The 16280-nt window shown below is 49.1% G+C and overlaps 1 protein-coding gene across 2 annotated transcripts; it reads left to right on the top strand.

The window, feature by feature from the left end:
- Window positions 1-138: 138 nt before the first annotated feature.
- LOC146423052 (2-acylglycerol O-acyltransferase 3-like) lies at window positions 139-12064 on the top strand. 2 transcript variants are annotated; one of them, XM_085045243.1, is made up of 7 exons: window positions 139-205; window positions 1420-1527; window positions 2505-2575; window positions 4128-4383; window positions 7038-7206; window positions 9978-10165; window positions 11867-12064. In XM_085045243.1, exons 1-7 carry the CDS (start codon window positions 184-186, stop codon window positions 12019-12021), a joined length of 969 nt encoding a protein of 322 aa, XP_084901369.1. In that variant the 5' UTR covers window positions 139-183; the 3' UTR covers window positions 12022-12064. The 2 variants fall into 2 exon arrangements, with proteins under 2 accessions (XP_084901369.1, XP_084901370.1); XM_085045244.1 differs by lacking the exon at window positions 1420-1527 and having other exon boundaries at window positions 165-205.
- The last annotated feature ends 4216 nt before the right edge of the window (window positions 12065-16280 follow it).

Below are 16280 nucleotides of genomic sequence, written 5' to 3'. Positions count from 1 at the left end.
TACGGAAAAGGAGGGAAAATTTTGGGGTTTTCCCCCCATTTTTGGGGTCCCAAAATTTCGGGGTGACGTCCCCAAATGTCCCCGACCCTCCCCCGAAGGTGTCACCCCGATTTTTGTCCCCCCCGGGCAGGTATGGAAGGGAATTTTCGTTCCGCGGTTCAGGCGCTCTGCGTTCTGCAATGGATGTTGACTTTCCTCTTCCTCGGTAATTAGCGGGGGGTAATTAATCCCCCCGGGGGGGTAATTAGGGGGGGTTCATTAAGCCAGGGGGGTAATTAATACGGAGGAGGGGTAATTAAGCAGTTGATGGGGGGATTGAGCCCTTGAGGGGTAATTAATTGGGGGGAATTATTGGCTGGGGGGTAATTAATTGGGAGGGAAGGGCAATTAACGGGGGGTAATTAAGTCTAGGGGTGATTAATCTGGGGAAGGGGTAATTAACCCATTGATGGGGGGGGATTGAGCCCGTGAGGAGCAATTAACGGGGGGGTAATTAAGGCTGGGGGTGTAATTAATATGGAAAAGGAGTAATTAACCCTTTGGGGGTGAGATTAAGGATTAAGGCAATTAAAAGAGGGTAATTAACGTCTGCGGGGGTAATTAATGGTGAGGAGGGAGTTAACTTGATGGGGTTAAGCCCGGAGGTGGCAATTAACGGGGAGTAATTAACCCTGGGGCGTAATTAACTGGATGGTGTAATTAGCCTGGGAAAGGAGGAATTAATCCGCCGAGGGGTAATTAACGGGGGGTAATTAATCCTGGGCGGAGCAATTAATCGGGGCTGGGGGAGTTACTTGATGGGGTTGAATACAGAGGGGCTAATTAACTGGGGAGAATTAGTGGCAATTAATTAATTAGTTGGGGCAATTAACGGGGGGAAATTAACACCTAGAGGAGACAATTAACCGCAGGGAGCAATTAACGGGGGAGAGCAATTAACGGCGGGGGGAGTGAATAATTAACCCCTGGGGGATAATTACAGAGGGATTAATTAACCTGAGGGGGGCTAATTAATTGGGGGAATTAATGGCAATTAATTAATTAATTGGGGCAATTAACGGGGGAAATTAACCCCTAGAGGGGATAATTAACAGCAGGGAGCAATTAACGGGGGGAGAGTAATTAACAGCACCGGTGAATAATTACCCCTGTGGGGGAAATTACGGTATGGGGAATTATCGGGGGATTAATCAACCCGCGAGGGGCTAATTAATTGGGGACAATTAATTAACTCTTAATTAACGGGAGGAAAATTAACCCTTAGAGGTGGCAATTAACAGCAGGGAGCAATTAACGGGGGAGAACAATTAACAGCACTGGTGAATAATTAACCCCGGCGGGGAATAAACTTATTAAACGTAACGAATTTCAATAATTTCATTAATTAACTGATTAATTTAATTGCTTTAACCCCTTCAGGGCCAGGCTCGGTGCTGCTGCTGCTGCTGCTGCTCAGGACGAGGCTCTGGATTGTCACTGTCGCCTACGGGGGGTGGTGGCTCTGGGACTGGAACGGCCCGGAGAGGGGTGGGGACACTTGGGGACATTGGGGACATTGGGGACATTGGGGACATTGGGGACACTTGGGGACATTGGGGACATTGGGGACATTGGGGGTATTGAGGGTATTGGGGACATTTGGGGACATTGGGGACGTTGGGGATATTGGGGAGATAAGGGACAGTGGGGGATGTTGGGGACATTGGGGACATTAGGGACATCGGGGGCATTGGGGACATTGGGGACAGTGGGGACATTGAGGGACACTGGGGACATTGGGGACATTGGGGACATTGGGGATTTGGGGACATTGGGGACATTGGGGACATTGGAGACATTCAGGGCTTTGGGGACATTGGGGACATTGGGGACACTGAGGAAATGGGGGACATTGGGGACATTGGGGGTGTTGGGGATGTTGGGGACATTAAAGGGGACGTTGGGGACAGTTTGGGGACATCGGGGATATTGGGGATTTGGGGACACTGGGGACATTGGGGACATGAGTGGGGGGATATGGGGACATTGGGGACATTGAGGATTTAGGGACGTTGGGGACAGTGGGGACAGGGGGGACACTGGGGATATTTGGGATTTTTGGGGACATTGGGGACATCGGGGGTATTGGGGACATTGGAGCCTTTGGGGACATTGGAGGCACTGGGGACATTTAGGGACATTGGGGACATTGGGGATTTGGGGACATTGGGGATATTGGGGATATTTGGGATATTGGGGACATTAGGGACAGTTGGGGACAGTGGGGACAGGGGGGACACTGGGGACATTGGAGATATTGGGGCCTTTGGGGACATTGGGGACGTTGGGGACACTGGGGACATCATTGGGGACATTTGGGATAAGCGTGGGGGGACACGGGGTTGGTGGCTCTGGCCCCGACGGTGGTGGGGACATTGGGGACATACGTGGGGTGACAAAGGGACATTGGGGACACGAGTGGGGACATTTCCCGCCTCCCCCCAATGTCCCCTCGGTGTCCCCAGGGCCGCGACATTGGGATTGGGTGAGAAACTGGCGGATTTGGGATCATTTCTGTGACTATTTCCCCATCAAGGTACAGCCGTGTCCCCAACGTCCCCTAATGTCCCCAATGTCCCCTAATGTCCCCAACGTCCCCTAATGTCCCCAACGTCCCCAATGTCCCCAATGTCCCCAATGTCCCCAGTGTCCCCAATGTCCCCAATGTCCCCAATGTCCCCAGTGTCCCCAATGTCCCCAGTGTCCCCAATGTCCCCAATGTCCCCAATGTCCCCAATGTCCCCAGTGTCCCCAACGTCCCCAACGTCCCCAATGTCCCCAATGTCCCCAATGTCCCCAGTGTCCCCAATGTCCCCAATGTCCCCAATGTCCCCAATGTCCCCAATGTCCCCAATGTCCCCAATGTCCCCAATGTCCCCAATGTCCCCAGTGTCCCCAATGTCCCCAATGTCCCCAATGTCCCCAGTGTCCCAAATTCCCCCAATGTCCTCAAAATCCCAAAATACCCCAAGTCCCCAAAATTACTCCAATGTCCCCAACATCCCCAAATGTCCCCAATGCCCCAAATACCCCCAATGTCCCCAATGTCCCCAATGTCCCCAATACCCGCAATGTCCCCAATGTCCCCAATGTCACCATTAACCCCAATGTCCCTGATGTCCCAAATGTTTCCAACATCCCCAAATGTCCCCAATGTCCCCAATACCTGCAATGTCCCCAATGTCCCAAATATCCCCAATGTCCCCGCTGTTCCCAAATGTACTCAACATACCCAATGTCCCCAAAGCCCCCAATGTCCCCAATGTCCTCAATATCCCCCATGTCCCCTAATGTCCCCAATGTCCCCAAAATCCCAAATATCCCCAATGTCCCCAATGTCCCAAATTCCCCCAATGTTCTCAAAATCCCAAAATACCCCAAGTCCCCAAAATTACTCCAATGTCCCCAACATCCCCCAATGTCCCCAATGCCCCAAATACCTCCAATGTCCCCAATGTCCCCAATGTCCCCAATGTCCCAATTAACCCCAATGTCCCAAACGTTTCCAATTCCCCAAATGTCCCCAATGTCCCCAATACCCACAATGTCCCCAAATGTCCCCAATGCCCCCAATGTCCTCAAAATCCCAAAATACCCCAAGTCCCCAAAATTACTCCAATGTCCCCAACATCCCCAAATGTCCCCAATGCCCCAAATACCCCCAATGTCCCCAACGCCCCCAATGTCCCAATGTCCCCAATGTTCCCAGTGTCCCCATTTTCCCCAATACCCCCAATATCCCAAATGTCCCCAACATCCCCAATGTCCCCAGTGCCCCAGTGTCCCAAATGTCTCCAATGTCCCCAATGTCCCAAATGTTTCCAATTCCCCCAGTGTCCCCATTAACCCCAACACCCCCAATGTCCCCAATGTCCCCAGTGTCCCCAATACCCCAATGTCCCCAATACCCCCAAAACCCCAAATGTCCCCAATACCTCCAATGTCCCCAAATGTCCCCAATGTCCCCAATGCCCCCATTAACCCCAATGTCCCCAATACCTCTAATGTCCCCAAATGTCCCCAAATGTCCCCAATGCCCCCATTAACCCCAATGTCCCCAACATCCCTGATGTCCCCGCTGTCCCCAGGTGCTCCGCAAGGTCCCGCTGTCCCCAAGCCGCAGTTACATCCTCCCCTGTCACCCCCACGGCATCTCCTGCATTGGGGTTTTCGGCGCCTTTGTCACCGGCGGTCGCGGCGCCACCGGGACCCCAAAAGCGGGGAGGGGACATTGGGGACACCCCGACCTTGGGGACACCCCTTGTCCCGGCCTGACCCCCAACCTGGCCGCCCTGGAGGGACTTTTCCGGCTGCCCTTTTATAGGGAGTATGCCATGGCTGCGGGTGAGTTTGGGATTTTGGGGATTTTTGGGGATTTTGGGATTTTTTGGGGGGATTTTTTTGGATTTTTTTGGGATTTTTTTGGGGATTCTTTGGGGTTCTTTTGAGAATTTTTGGGGATGTTTTGGGATTTTGGGGGATTTTTTTCATTTTTTTGGATTTTTAGGGATTTTTTTGGATTTTTGGGGATTTTTTGAGAAATTTTTTTGGGATTTTTGGGGATTTTTTAGGATTTTTTGGAGATTTTTTGGGATTTTTTGGGGATTTTTTGGGGATTTTTTGAGGAATTTTTTTGGGGATTTTTGGGATTTTTGGGGATTTTTTTGGGATTTTTGGGGATTTTTTAAGGATTTCTAGGGATTTTTGGGGGATTTTTTGGGTTTTTTTTGGGATTTTTGGGATTTTTGGGGATTTTTTGAGGAATTTTTTTTTTATTTTTGGGGATTTTTTAGGATTTTTTGGGGATTTTTTGATGATTTTTTGGGGATTTTTGGGTTTTTTTGTTTTATTTTTGGGAGTTTCGTGGGGATTTTTTGAGGAATTTTTGGGGATTTTTGGGATTTTTGGGGGATATTTAGGGATTTTGGGGGGATTTTTTGGGGATTTTTGGGATTTTTTGGGGATTTTTTAAGGATTCTTTGGGATTTTTTGGGGATTTTGGGGGATTTTTTGTTTTATTTTTGGGGTTTTGTGGGGATTTTTTTGGGATTGTTTGGAGATTTTTTTGGGGAATTTTCGAGGATTTTCTTGGGATTTTGGGGATTTTTTGGGATTTTTTTTGGATTTTGGGGGGATTTTTGGGGATTCTTGGGATATTTGGGGGATTTTGGGGGATTTTTTGGTTTTGGATTTTGGGGGGTATTTTTGAGATTTTTGGGATTTTTGGAGATTTTTGCGGGATTTTCTGGTGATTTTGGGTTTTTTTTTTTTGGGGAGGATTTTGGGGAGTTTTAGGATTTTTTGGGATTTTTTTTTTGTTTTGTTTTTTTGAGGATTTTGGGGGGATTTTTGGGGATTTTTTTAGGATTTATTTTAGCATTTTTGGGGGATTTTTGGGGATTTTGGGGGGATTTTTTGGGGGCTTTGGGTGATCTTGGGGGCGATTTGGGAGGTTTGGAGGAGATTTTGGGAGGATTTGGGGTTTTGGGTACATTTGGGGAATTTCGAGGGGATTTTTTGGGGATTTTTTTTTTTTTGCTGGATGCAGTGTTGGTGCTTTTGGGATTGGTTTTGGGGTCGTTTTTGGAGTTTCTTTTACCGGATTTTTTTAGGATTTTGGGGGTTTTTTTGGGATTTAGGATTTTTAGGATCTCCTCACCCTTCCCCAGGTCTCTGCCCTCTCAGCCAGCACTGCCTGGAGTCAGTTTTGGCACTTTTGGGATCAGTTTTAGTGTTTTTTAGCGGGATTTTAATGGGATTTTGGGGTTTTTTACCGGATTTTTTGGGAATTTTGTGTGGTTTTTTGGGGTTTTTTTAGGATTTAGGATTTTTAGGATCTCCTCACCCTTTTCCCAGGTCTCTCCCCGCTCAGCCAGCACTGCCTGGAGTCTCTTTTGGCACTTTTGGGATCTGTTTTGGGTAGTTTTGGGGTCGTTTTTTAGCTTTTTTGGGGTCATTTTTTAGCGTATTTGGGGTTTTTTTACGGGATTTTTTGGGGGAATTTTGGGGGTTTTTTTGGGATTTAGGATTTTTAGGATTCCCTCACCCTTTTCCCAGGTCTCTGACCTCTCAGCCAGCGCTGCCTGGACGCAGTTTTGGCACTTTTGGGATCTGTTTTGGGGTTTTTTTAGTGGGTTTTATAATGAGATTTTTGTGGTTTTTACCGGATTTTTTTTAGGATTTTGGGGTTTTTTTGGGATTTAGGATTTTTAGGATCCCCTAACCTTCTTCCAGGTCTCTGCCCTCTCAGCCAGCACTGCCTGGAGTCAGTTTTGGCACTTTTGGGATCAGTTTTAGTGTTTTTTAGCGGGTTTTTAATGGGATTTTGGGGTTTTTTACCGGATTTTTTGGGAATTTTGTGTGGTTTTTTGGGGTTTTTTTAGGATTTAGGATTTTTAGGATCTCCTCACCCTTTTCCCAGGTCTCTCCCCGCTCAGCCAGCACTGCCTGGAGTCTCTTTTGGCACTTTTGGGATCTGTTTTGGGTAGTTTTGGGGTCGTTTTTTAGCTTTTTTGGGGTCATTTTTTAGCGTATTTGGGGTTTTTTTACGGGATTTTTTGGGGGAATTTTGGGGGTTTTTTTGGGATTTAGGATTTTTAGGATTCCCTCACCCTTTTCCCAGGTCTCTGACCTCTCAGCCAGCGCTGCCTGGACGCAGTTTTGGCACTTTTGGGATCTGTTTTGGGGTTTTTTTAGTGGGTTTTATAATGAGATTTTTGTGGTTTTTACCGGATTTTTTTTAGGATTTTGGGGTTTTTTTGGGATTTAGGATTTTTAGGATCCCCTAACCTTCTTCCAGGTCTCTGCCCTGTCAGCCAGCACTGCCTGGAGTCAGTTTTGGCGCTTTTGGGATCAGTTTTAGTGTTTTTTAGCGGGTTTTTAATGGGATTTTGGGTTTTTTTTACCGGATTTTTTGGGAATTTTGAGGGGTTTTTTGGGGAATTTTGGGGTTTTTTTTGAGATTTAGGATTTTTAGGATCTCCTCACCCTTTTCCCAGGTCTCTGCCCGGTCAGCCAGCGCTGCCTGGACTCGGTTTTGGCTCGGAAATCTCAAGCTCTGCTGATCATGGTCGGCGGAGCTGCCGAAGCTCTGGAAGGAACTCCGGGATGTCACCGTGTCACCTTGCGCCACCGCCGGGGCTTCGTGCGCCTCGCCCTGCGCCACGGGTGGGTTTGGGGGGCGATTTTGGGGGATTTTGGGGGATTTTGGGGGATTTTAGGGGAATTTCGGGGGGATTTTGGTGGGTTTTGGGGGAAATTTCGGGGGATTTTGAGGGAAATTTCGGGGGAATTGAGAGGATTTGGGAGGATTTCGGGGAGTTTGGGGCGTCCTGGAGTGTTTTGGGGAAGATTCGAAGTTTTGGGGTTTTTAGGGGTTTGGGGAATTGGGGGATTTTGGGGAAATTTGGGGAACAAGTGGCTCAATTCACCCTTGCAGTACCACGAGCAGCCGGGAGGGGCGACAGGGAGGAGGGCTGGAGGGATTTTGGGGGGTTTGGGGAATTTGGGGGGTTTTGGGGGAATTTGGGGGGTCGCGGAGGAGTTTTGGGGGGAATTTAGGGGATTTTAAGGGATTTCAGGGGATTTTAGGGGATTTTGTGGGGATTTTTGAGGAAATTTGGGGGATTTTTGGGGGAATTTGGGGGAATTTTCGGGGAAATTTGGGGGAATTTTGGGGTGTTTTGGGGAAAATTTGGGGGGGTTGGGATGGGGGAGGAAATTTTAGGATTTCGGAAGGAATTTTTGGGATTCAGGATGAAATTTCATGGTCCGGGATGAAATATCGGGAGGAAATTTGGGGATTTGGGAGGAAATTTTGGGATTCAGGAGGAAACTTTGGGGTTCGGGACAGAATTTTGGGAGGAATTTGGAGATTCCGAAGGGATTTTTGGGATTCAGGAGGAAATTTCGGGGACTGGGAGGAAATATTGGCAAGAAATTTGGGGATTAAGGAGGAAATTTTGGGGTTGAGGAGAAATTCTGGGACCAAATTTTGGAATTTTGGGGCAAATTTCGGGATTCGGGAGCAAATTTCAGGGTCTGGGATGAAATATGGGGAGGAAATTTGGGGATTTGGAAGGAAATTTTGGGCTCTGGGATGAAATTTCGGGAACCTTGGGGGAATCTTTTGGGATTGGGGAGGAAATTTTGGGATTTGAGACGAAATTTCGGGAAGAAATTTTGGGATTCGGGAGCAAATTTTGGGGTCTGGGATCAAATTTTGGGCGGAAATTTAGGCATTTGGGGGAAATTTCTGGCTTTGGGAGCAAATTTTGGGGTTTGGGATGAAATCTCGGGAGGAAATTTTGGGATTCGGGCAGAAATTTTGGGAACCATGTGAGACCTTTTGGGATTCGGGAGCAAATTTTGGGGTCCGGGGACCAAATTTCGGCATTTGGGGTAGAAATTTCAGGATTTGGGAGCAAATTTCTTGCTCCGGACTGGAATTTTCGGGGCTTTTTTCCCTGAATTTCCAATTTTCGGGGCTTTTTTCCTGAATTTCCAAATTTGGGATTTTTTTCCCTGAATTTTGGGGTTCCCAGCGCCCCGCTGGTGCCGGTGTGTGTTTTGGGGGAGCAGGACACCTTCCTTCTGGGATTTGGGAGCAAATTTGGGGATTTGGTAGCAAATTTTAGGATTCAGGAGTGAATTTCGGGGTCTGGGATGAAATCTCGGGAGGAAATTCGGGATTCGGGAGGAAATTCCGGGAACCATGTGAGACCTTTTGGGATTCGGGAGGAAATTTCGGGATTTGGGAGAAAATTTCTAGCTTTGGGAGCAAAATTTCTGGCTTTGGGAGGAACTTTTGGGGTCCGGGACCAAATTTCGGGAGGAAATTTTGGGATTCGGGCAGAAATTTTGGGAACCATATGAGACCTTTTGGGATTCGGGAGCAAGTTTTGGGCTCCGGGGACCAAATTTCGAGCAGAAATTTCGGCATTTGGGGTAGAAATTTCAGGATTTGGGAGCAAATTTCTTGCTCCGGACTGGAATTTTCGGGGCTTTTTTCCCTGAATTTCCAATTTTCGAGGCTTTTTTCCTGAATTTCCAAATTTTGGGAATTTTTTCCCTGAATTTTGGGGTTCCCAGCGCCCCGCTGGTGCCGGTGTACGTTTTGGGGGAGCAGGACACCTTCCTTCTGGGATTTGGGAGGAAATTTGGGGATTTGGGAGCAAATTTTAGGATTCAGGAGTGAATTTCGGGGTCTGGGACGAAATTTCTGGAGGAAGTTTTGGGAATTCAGGACCAAATTTGGGGGTTCGGGTGCAAATTCTGGGAACCTTTTGGGATTCGGGAGAAACTTCCTGGCTCCGGGATGATATTTTGGGACCAAATTTCGGGATTTGAGAGCAAATTTTGGGGTCCAGGACGAAATCTCGGGAGGACATTTTGGGGATTTGGGAGCAAATTTTGGGATTTGGGAGCAAATTCCTTGCTCCGGACTGGAATTTTCGGGGCTCCCCAAATTTCGGGAATTTTCCCCTGAATTTTGGGGTTCCCAGCTCCCCGCTGGTGCCGGTGTACGTTTTTGGGGAGCAGGACACCTTCCTTCTGGGGTTTGGGAGGAAATTTTAGGACTCAGGAGCAAATTTTGGGGTCTGGGATGAAATCTCGGGAGGAAATTTGGGATTCGGGAGGAAATTTCGGGAACCTTGGGGGAATCTTTCGGGATTGGGGAGGAAATTTCTGGCTTTGGGAGGAAGTTTTGGGGATTTGGGAGCAAATTTTGGGGGTTCAGGAGGAACTTTTGGGAACTATGGGGAAACTTTTAGGATTGGGGAGGAAATTTTGGGGTCTGGGACCAAATTTCGAGCGGAAATTTAGCCATTCGGGGTGGAAATTTTGGGTTTTTAGGAGCAAATTCCTTGCTCTGGGAGGGGAATTTTCGGGACGCCCCAAATTTTGGGGATTTTTTCCCTGAATTTTGGGGTTCCCAGCGCCCCGCTGGTGCCGGTGTACGTTTTTGGGGAGCAGGACACCTTCGCTCAGCCCCGGCTGGCCGAGAACTCGTGGCTGCGGCGAGCCCAGCGCGGCCTGAAGAGGATTTTGGGGTTCGCCCCTTGTGTGTTTTGGGGTCGCGGGGGGCTCCCCTTCCTGCCCTTCCGGGTGCCTCTCACCGTGGTGGGTGAGTTTGGGGGATTTTGGGGGGATTTTGGGGGATTTTGGGGGGATTTTGAGGGGATTTGGGGGATTTTGGGAGGATTTGGGGAAAGTTTCGGGGTGTGGGGAGGGATTTTGGGTGAGTTTGGGGGGATTTTGGGGGATTTAGGGGATTTGGGGGATTTTGGGGGATTTAGGGGACTTTGGGGATGCGGGGAGGGGTTTGGGGAGAGTTTTGGGGAGATTTGGGGGATTTTGGGGATTTGGGGAAAGTTTTGGGGGATTTTGGGTGAGTTTGGGGGGATTTGGGGGATTTAGGGGGAGTTTTGGGGCTTGGGGAGGGATTTTGGGGGGATTTTGGGGGAGCTTTGGGGGGTGTGGGAAGGATTTGGGGAATTTGGGGTGCGGGAAGGGGAGTGGTGGGATCTGGGGGGGATTTTGGGGGATTTTTGGGGTCAGGAATGTTTTGGGGTTTCAGAAGGAAATTTGGGGGCAAGTTTTGGGGTGCGGGGAGGGAATTGGGGGAATTTGGGGGAATTTTGGGGGTCTTGGGGGATTTTGGGGGGATTTGGGGAAAGTTTCGGGCTGTGGGGAGGGATTTGGGGAGTTTGGGGGGGAATTTTGGGGATTTTGGGGGATTTGGGGTGCTGAGAATGATTTGGGAGAATTTTGGGGATGCGGGGAGATATTTGGGGGAAGTTTTGGGGTCAGGAAAGGTTTTGGGAAGTTTTGGGGTGCGGGAAGGGATTTAGGGAGTTTTGGGGGAATTTTGGGGTTTTGGAGAACTTTGGGGGAAAGTTTTGGGGTGAGGGAGGGATTTTGGGGGTCTTTGGGGAGAGTTTTTTGGGGTCAGGGGGAATATGGGGTGCGGGGATGGATTTTGGGGGATTTTGGGGTGCGGGAGGGATTTGGGGGTAGTTTTGGGGGGTTTAGGGGCATTTGGGGGAATTTTGGGGATTTGGGGGCATTTGGGGTGCTGGGAATGATTTGGGGGGATTTTGAGGGGGTGTGAGGAGGGATTTGGGAATTTTGGGGGAATTTTGGGGGGATTTAGGGGCATTTGGGGGAACTTTTGGGGGAATTTTGGGGGATTTGGGGTCTGGGAATGATTTGGGGGGATTTGGGGGTGCAGGAGGGGGTTTGGGGGTTTGGGGGATTTTGGGGGATTTGGGGAAAGTTTGGGGTGTGGGGAGGGATTTGGGGGATTTTCGGAGTTTTGGGGAATTTGGGGATTTGGGGGGATTTGGGGGTGCGGGAATGGAATTGGTGGGATTTGGGGGGAGTTTTTGGGGGATTTTTGGGGTCAGGAATGTTTTGGGGTTTCGGAGAGAAATTTGGGGGAAAGTTTTGGGGTGCGGGGAGGGATTTAGGGGGAGTTTTGGGGGGAATTTTGGGGTCAGGAAGGGTTTTGGGGTGCAGAGAGCGAATTGGGGTAAATCTGGGGAGTTTTGGGAGGAAAATTGGGAGAAATTTTGAGATTCCGGGAGAGATTTTTGGGGTTCCGGCTGGAATCTGGACATTCCCGAGAGGATTTCGGGGATTTCATGGGAATTTTTGGGATTCCTGCAAATTCCTGAGTGGATTTTTGGGTTTTTCACGGGAATTTTAGGATTCCTGCAAATCCCGGGATGGATTTTAGGACTTCCGGAAGGCTTTGGCCATCCGGGTTTTTTTTCGGGGGGATTTTGGGGATGTTTTTGGGGTCCTGATCGCCCCCTGCCCGCAGTGGGGTCGCCCCTGGAGGTGCCGCGGGTCGCTCGCCCCTCGCCCGAGTTGGTCGCCCAATTCCACCAGCGGTACGTGGAGAAGCTGCAGGAGCTTTTCGAGAGACACAAAGTGGCTTGTGGGGTTCGTCCGGATGCCCGACTGACCATCGTGTGACCCCAAAAGCGACCCCAAAACACCCCGAAATCTTCCAGAACATCCAAAACCCGGCTGAGCATTGGCTGACCCCATAAACTGCCCCCAAAAAAACCCCAAAACTGCCCCAAAACCGTCCTGAATCCCCAAAACCTGGCTGAGCATCGTGTGACCCCAAAACGACCCCAAAACCACCCCAAAATCACCCCAAAACCACCCTGAATCCCCAAAACCTGGCTGAGCATTGGCTGACCCCATAAACTGCCCCCCAAAAAACCCCATAAACTGCCCCAAAACCTTCCTGAATCCCCAAAACCTGGCTGAGAATCGTGTGACCCCAAAACGACCCCAAAAACACCCCAAAACCCAGCTGAACCCCCTAAACCTTCCTGGAACCCCAAAACCGCCCCAAAAACACCCCAAAACCTTCCTGAATCCCCAAAACCCAGCTGACCATCGTCAGACCCCAAAACCACCCCAAAACCACCCCAAAACCACCCCAAAACCTTCCAGAACCCCAAAACCCAGCTGACCATCGTGTGACCCCAAAACTGCCCCAAAAACACACCAAAGCCTCCCTGAACATTCAAAACAACCCTAAAACCCACCTGACCATCATCTGAACCCCAAAACAACCCCAAAATCACCCCAAAACCATCCCAAAACCTTCCTGAACCTCCAAAACCTTCCTGAATCCCCAAAACTCACCTGACCATCGCCTGAACCCCAAAACAACCCCAAAACCACCCCAAAACTGCCCCAAAAGCGTCATGAATCCCCAAACCCAGCTGACCATCGTGTGACCCCAAAACGACCCCAAAAACCACCCCAAAACCCAGCTGAACCCCCCTAAACCTTCCTGGAACCCCAAAAATGCCCCAAAAACACCCCAAAACCTTCCTGAATCCCCAAAACCTGGCTGAGCATTGGCTGACCCCATAAACTGCCCCAAAAACACCCCAAAATCTCCCCGAAATCGTCCTGAATCACCAAAACCTGGCTGAGAATCGTCTGACCCCAAAACGACCCCAAAAACACCCCAAAACCTTCCTGAACCCCCTAAACCTTCCTGGAACCCCAAAAATGCCCCAAAAACACCCCAAAACCTTCCTGAATCCCCAAAACCCAGCTGACCATTGTCAGACCCCAAAACCACCCCAAAACCACCCCAAAACCACCTGAATCCAAAACCGCTGACATTGCGACCCCAAAACCACCCCAAAACCACCCCAAAACCTTCCAGAACCCCAAAACCCGGCTGACCATCCTCTGACTCCAAAACCGCCCCAAAACCACCCCAAAACCACCCTGAACATCCAAAACAACCCTAAAAAACACCTGACCATCGCCTGAACCCCAAAATCACCCCAAAACCATCCCGAAATCTCCCCGAATGCCCCAAACCCGGCTGACCATCGTCTGACCCCAAAATCACCCCGAAACCTTCCTGAATTCCCAAAACCACCCCAAAACTCACCTGACCATCATCTGAACCCCAAAACATCCCAAAATCACCCCAAAACTGCCCCAAAAGCGTCATGAATCCCCAAACCCAGCTGACCATCGTGTGACCCCAAAACGACCCCAAAAACCACCCCAAAACCCAGCTGAACCCCCCTAAACCTTCCTGGAACCCCAAAAATGCCCCAAAAACACCCCAAAACCTTCCTGAATCCCCAAAACCTGGCTGAGCATTGGCTGACCCCATAAACTGCCCCAAAAACACCCCAAAATCTCCCCGAAATCGTCCTGAATCACCAAAACCTGGCTGAGAATCGTCTGACCCCAAAACGACCCCAAAAACACCCCAAAACCTTCCTGAATCCTCAAACCCAGCTGACCATCGTGTGACCCCAAAACTGCCCCAAAAACACCCCAAAATGATGCCAAAACCTTCCTGAATCCCCAAAACCTGGCTGAGCATCGTGTGACCCCAAAACGACCCCAAAACCACCCCAAAACCACTCTGAATTGCCAAAACCTGGCTGAGCATTGGCTGACCCCAAAAACTGCCCCAAAAACACCCCAAAACCTTCCAGAACCCCAAAACCCGGCTGACCATCCTCTGACTCCCAAACCGCCCCAAAACCACCCCAAAACCACCCTGAACATCCAAAACAACCCTAAAAAACACCTGACCATCGCCTGAACCCCAAAATCACCCCAAAACCATCCCGAAATCTCCCCGAATGCCCCAAACCCGGCTGACCATCGTCTGACCCCAAAATCACCCCGAAACCTTCCTGAATTCCCAAAACCACCCCAAAACTCACCTGACCATCATCTGAACCCCAAAACAACCCCAAAATCACCCCAAAACTGTCCCAAAAGCTTCATGAATCCCCAAACCCAGCTGACCATCGTGTGACCCCAAAACGACCCCAAAACCACCCCAAAACCCAGCTGAACCCCCTAAACCTTCCTGGAACCCCAAAACGACCCCAAAAACACCCCAAAACCTTCCTGAATCCCCAAAACCACCCTGAAACTCACCTGACCATCGTCTGAACCCCAAAACCATCCCAAAACCACCCCAAAACCTCCCTGAACCTCCAAAACCTCCCATGGAACCCCAAAACTGCCCCCAAACGACCCCAAAACCTCCAAAATCCCCCCAAACCCCATCGAGTTCACCCCAAAAAAAAGAGGAGCTGCCCCAAAAAAGGAGTGTCGCCCCCAAAAAATTTGGGTCTGAAGCCCCAAAAATTGGGGTTTGTCACTCCAAAAAAGGGGTTTTCCAAAAAAAATTGGGGTTTGTCACCCCAAAAAGGGGGTTTTCTCCCCAAAAAAAGGGGTTTTCCCCCCAAAAGTTGGGGTTTGTCACCCAAAAGTTGGGGTTTGTCACCCAAAAAATTGGGGTTTTCCCCCAAAAATATGGTTTGTCACCCCAAAAAAGGGATTTTCTCCCAAAAGTTGGGGTTTGTCACCCCAAAAAAGGGATTTTCTCTCAAAAAATTGGGGTTTGTCACCCCAAAAAAGGGATTTTCTCTCAAAAAATTGGGGTTTGTCACCCCAAAAAGGGATTTTCCCCCAAAAAAGGGGTTTTTCACCCCAAAAAAGGGTTTTTCACCCCAAAAAAGGAGTTTGGAACCCAAAAAAGGAGTTTTTCACCCCAAAAAAGGGGATTTTTCACCCCAAAAAAGGAGTTTGTCACCCCAAAAAAGGGGTTTTCACCCCAAAAAAGGGGTTTTTCACCCCAAAAAAGGGATTTTCTTCCAGAAGTTGGGGTTTGTCACCCCAAAAGTTGGGGTTTGTCTCCCAAAAAAGGGATTTTCCCCCCAAAATTGGGTTTTCCCCCCAAAAATGGGGTTTTCCCCCCAAAAGTTGGGGTTTGTCACCCAAAAAATTGGGGTTTTTCACCCCAAAAAAAGGGTTTGGAATCCAAAAAAAAAGGGGTTTTTCACCCCAAAAAAGGGTTTTTCACCCCAAAAATTGGGGTTTTCCCCCCCAAAATTGGGTTTTCCCAAAAAAAATTGGGGTTTGTCACCCAAAAAATTGTGGTTTGTCACCCCAAAAATTGGGGTTTTCCCCCCAAAATTGGGGTTTGTCACCCCAAAAAAGGGGTTTTCCCAAAAAAATTGGGGTTTTCCCCCCAAAATTTGGGGTTTGTCACCCCAAAAAGGGGATTTTCTCTCAAAAATTTGGGGTTTGTCACCCAAAAAAAGGGATTTTCCCCCAAAAGTTGGGGTTTGTCATCCAAAAATTGGGGTTTGTCACCCCAAAAAAGGGATTTTCCCCCCCAAAAATTGGGGTTTCCCCCAAAAATTGGGGTTTGTCACCCAAAAAATTGGGGTTTGTCACCCCAAAAATTGGGGTTTTCCCCCCAAAATTGGGTTTTCCCAAAAAAAATTGGGGTTTGTCACCCAAAAAATTGGGGTTTGTAACCCCAAAAAAGGGATTTTCCCCCCAAAAATTGGGATTCCTAATAAAAGGCACTGCTGGGATTCGAACTCGCGACCTCCTGGTCACTTTAACCAGCTCAGCACCCGAAATTGGGGTTTTTTCCCCTAAAATTCGGGGATTTTCGCCTCAAAATTCGGGTTTCCCCCTCAAATGGAGGATTTCCCGTTAATTTGGGGTTTCCTGGAGCTCTTCGACCCCCTCAGGTGACATTTTGGGGTCCTTTAAACCCCTTTTGGGTCACATTTGGGTCACATTTAGGGTTATATTTGGGGTTCTTTAAATCCCTTTTGGGTCACATTTGGGGTCCTTTGATCCCTTTGGGGTCCCATTTTAGGTCCCATTTTGGGGTCACATTTAGGTCACATTTTGGGGTCCCA

The sequence above is a fragment of the Lichenostomus cassidix genome, unplaced genomic scaffold (assembly GCF_008360975.1).
Source record: "Lichenostomus cassidix isolate B80296 unplaced genomic scaffold, HeHo_3.0 HiC_scaffold_34, whole genome shotgun sequence".
In the NCBI taxonomy this organism is placed as follows: domain Eukaryota; kingdom Metazoa; phylum Chordata; class Aves; order Passeriformes; family Meliphagidae; genus Lichenostomus; species Lichenostomus cassidix.
This window is presented reverse-complemented; position numbering and strand designations above follow the sequence as displayed.

What these genes read in the sequence shown, in the direction of transcription:
- LOC146423052 (XM_085045243.1), top strand. Translation starts at nt 184, where the DNA reads ATGTTGACTTTCCTCTTCCTCG. An exon ending in GTTGACTTTCCTCTTCCTCG is followed by an intron (nt 206 to 1,419) that starts GTAATTAGCGGG and finishes TAACCCCTTCAG; the next exon opens with GGCCAGGCTCGGTGCTGCTG. An exon ending in CGCCTCGCCCTGCGCCACGG is followed by an intron (nt 7,207 to 9,977) that starts GTGGGTTTGGGG and finishes TGGGGTTCCCAG; the next exon opens with CGCCCCGCTGGTGCCGGTGT.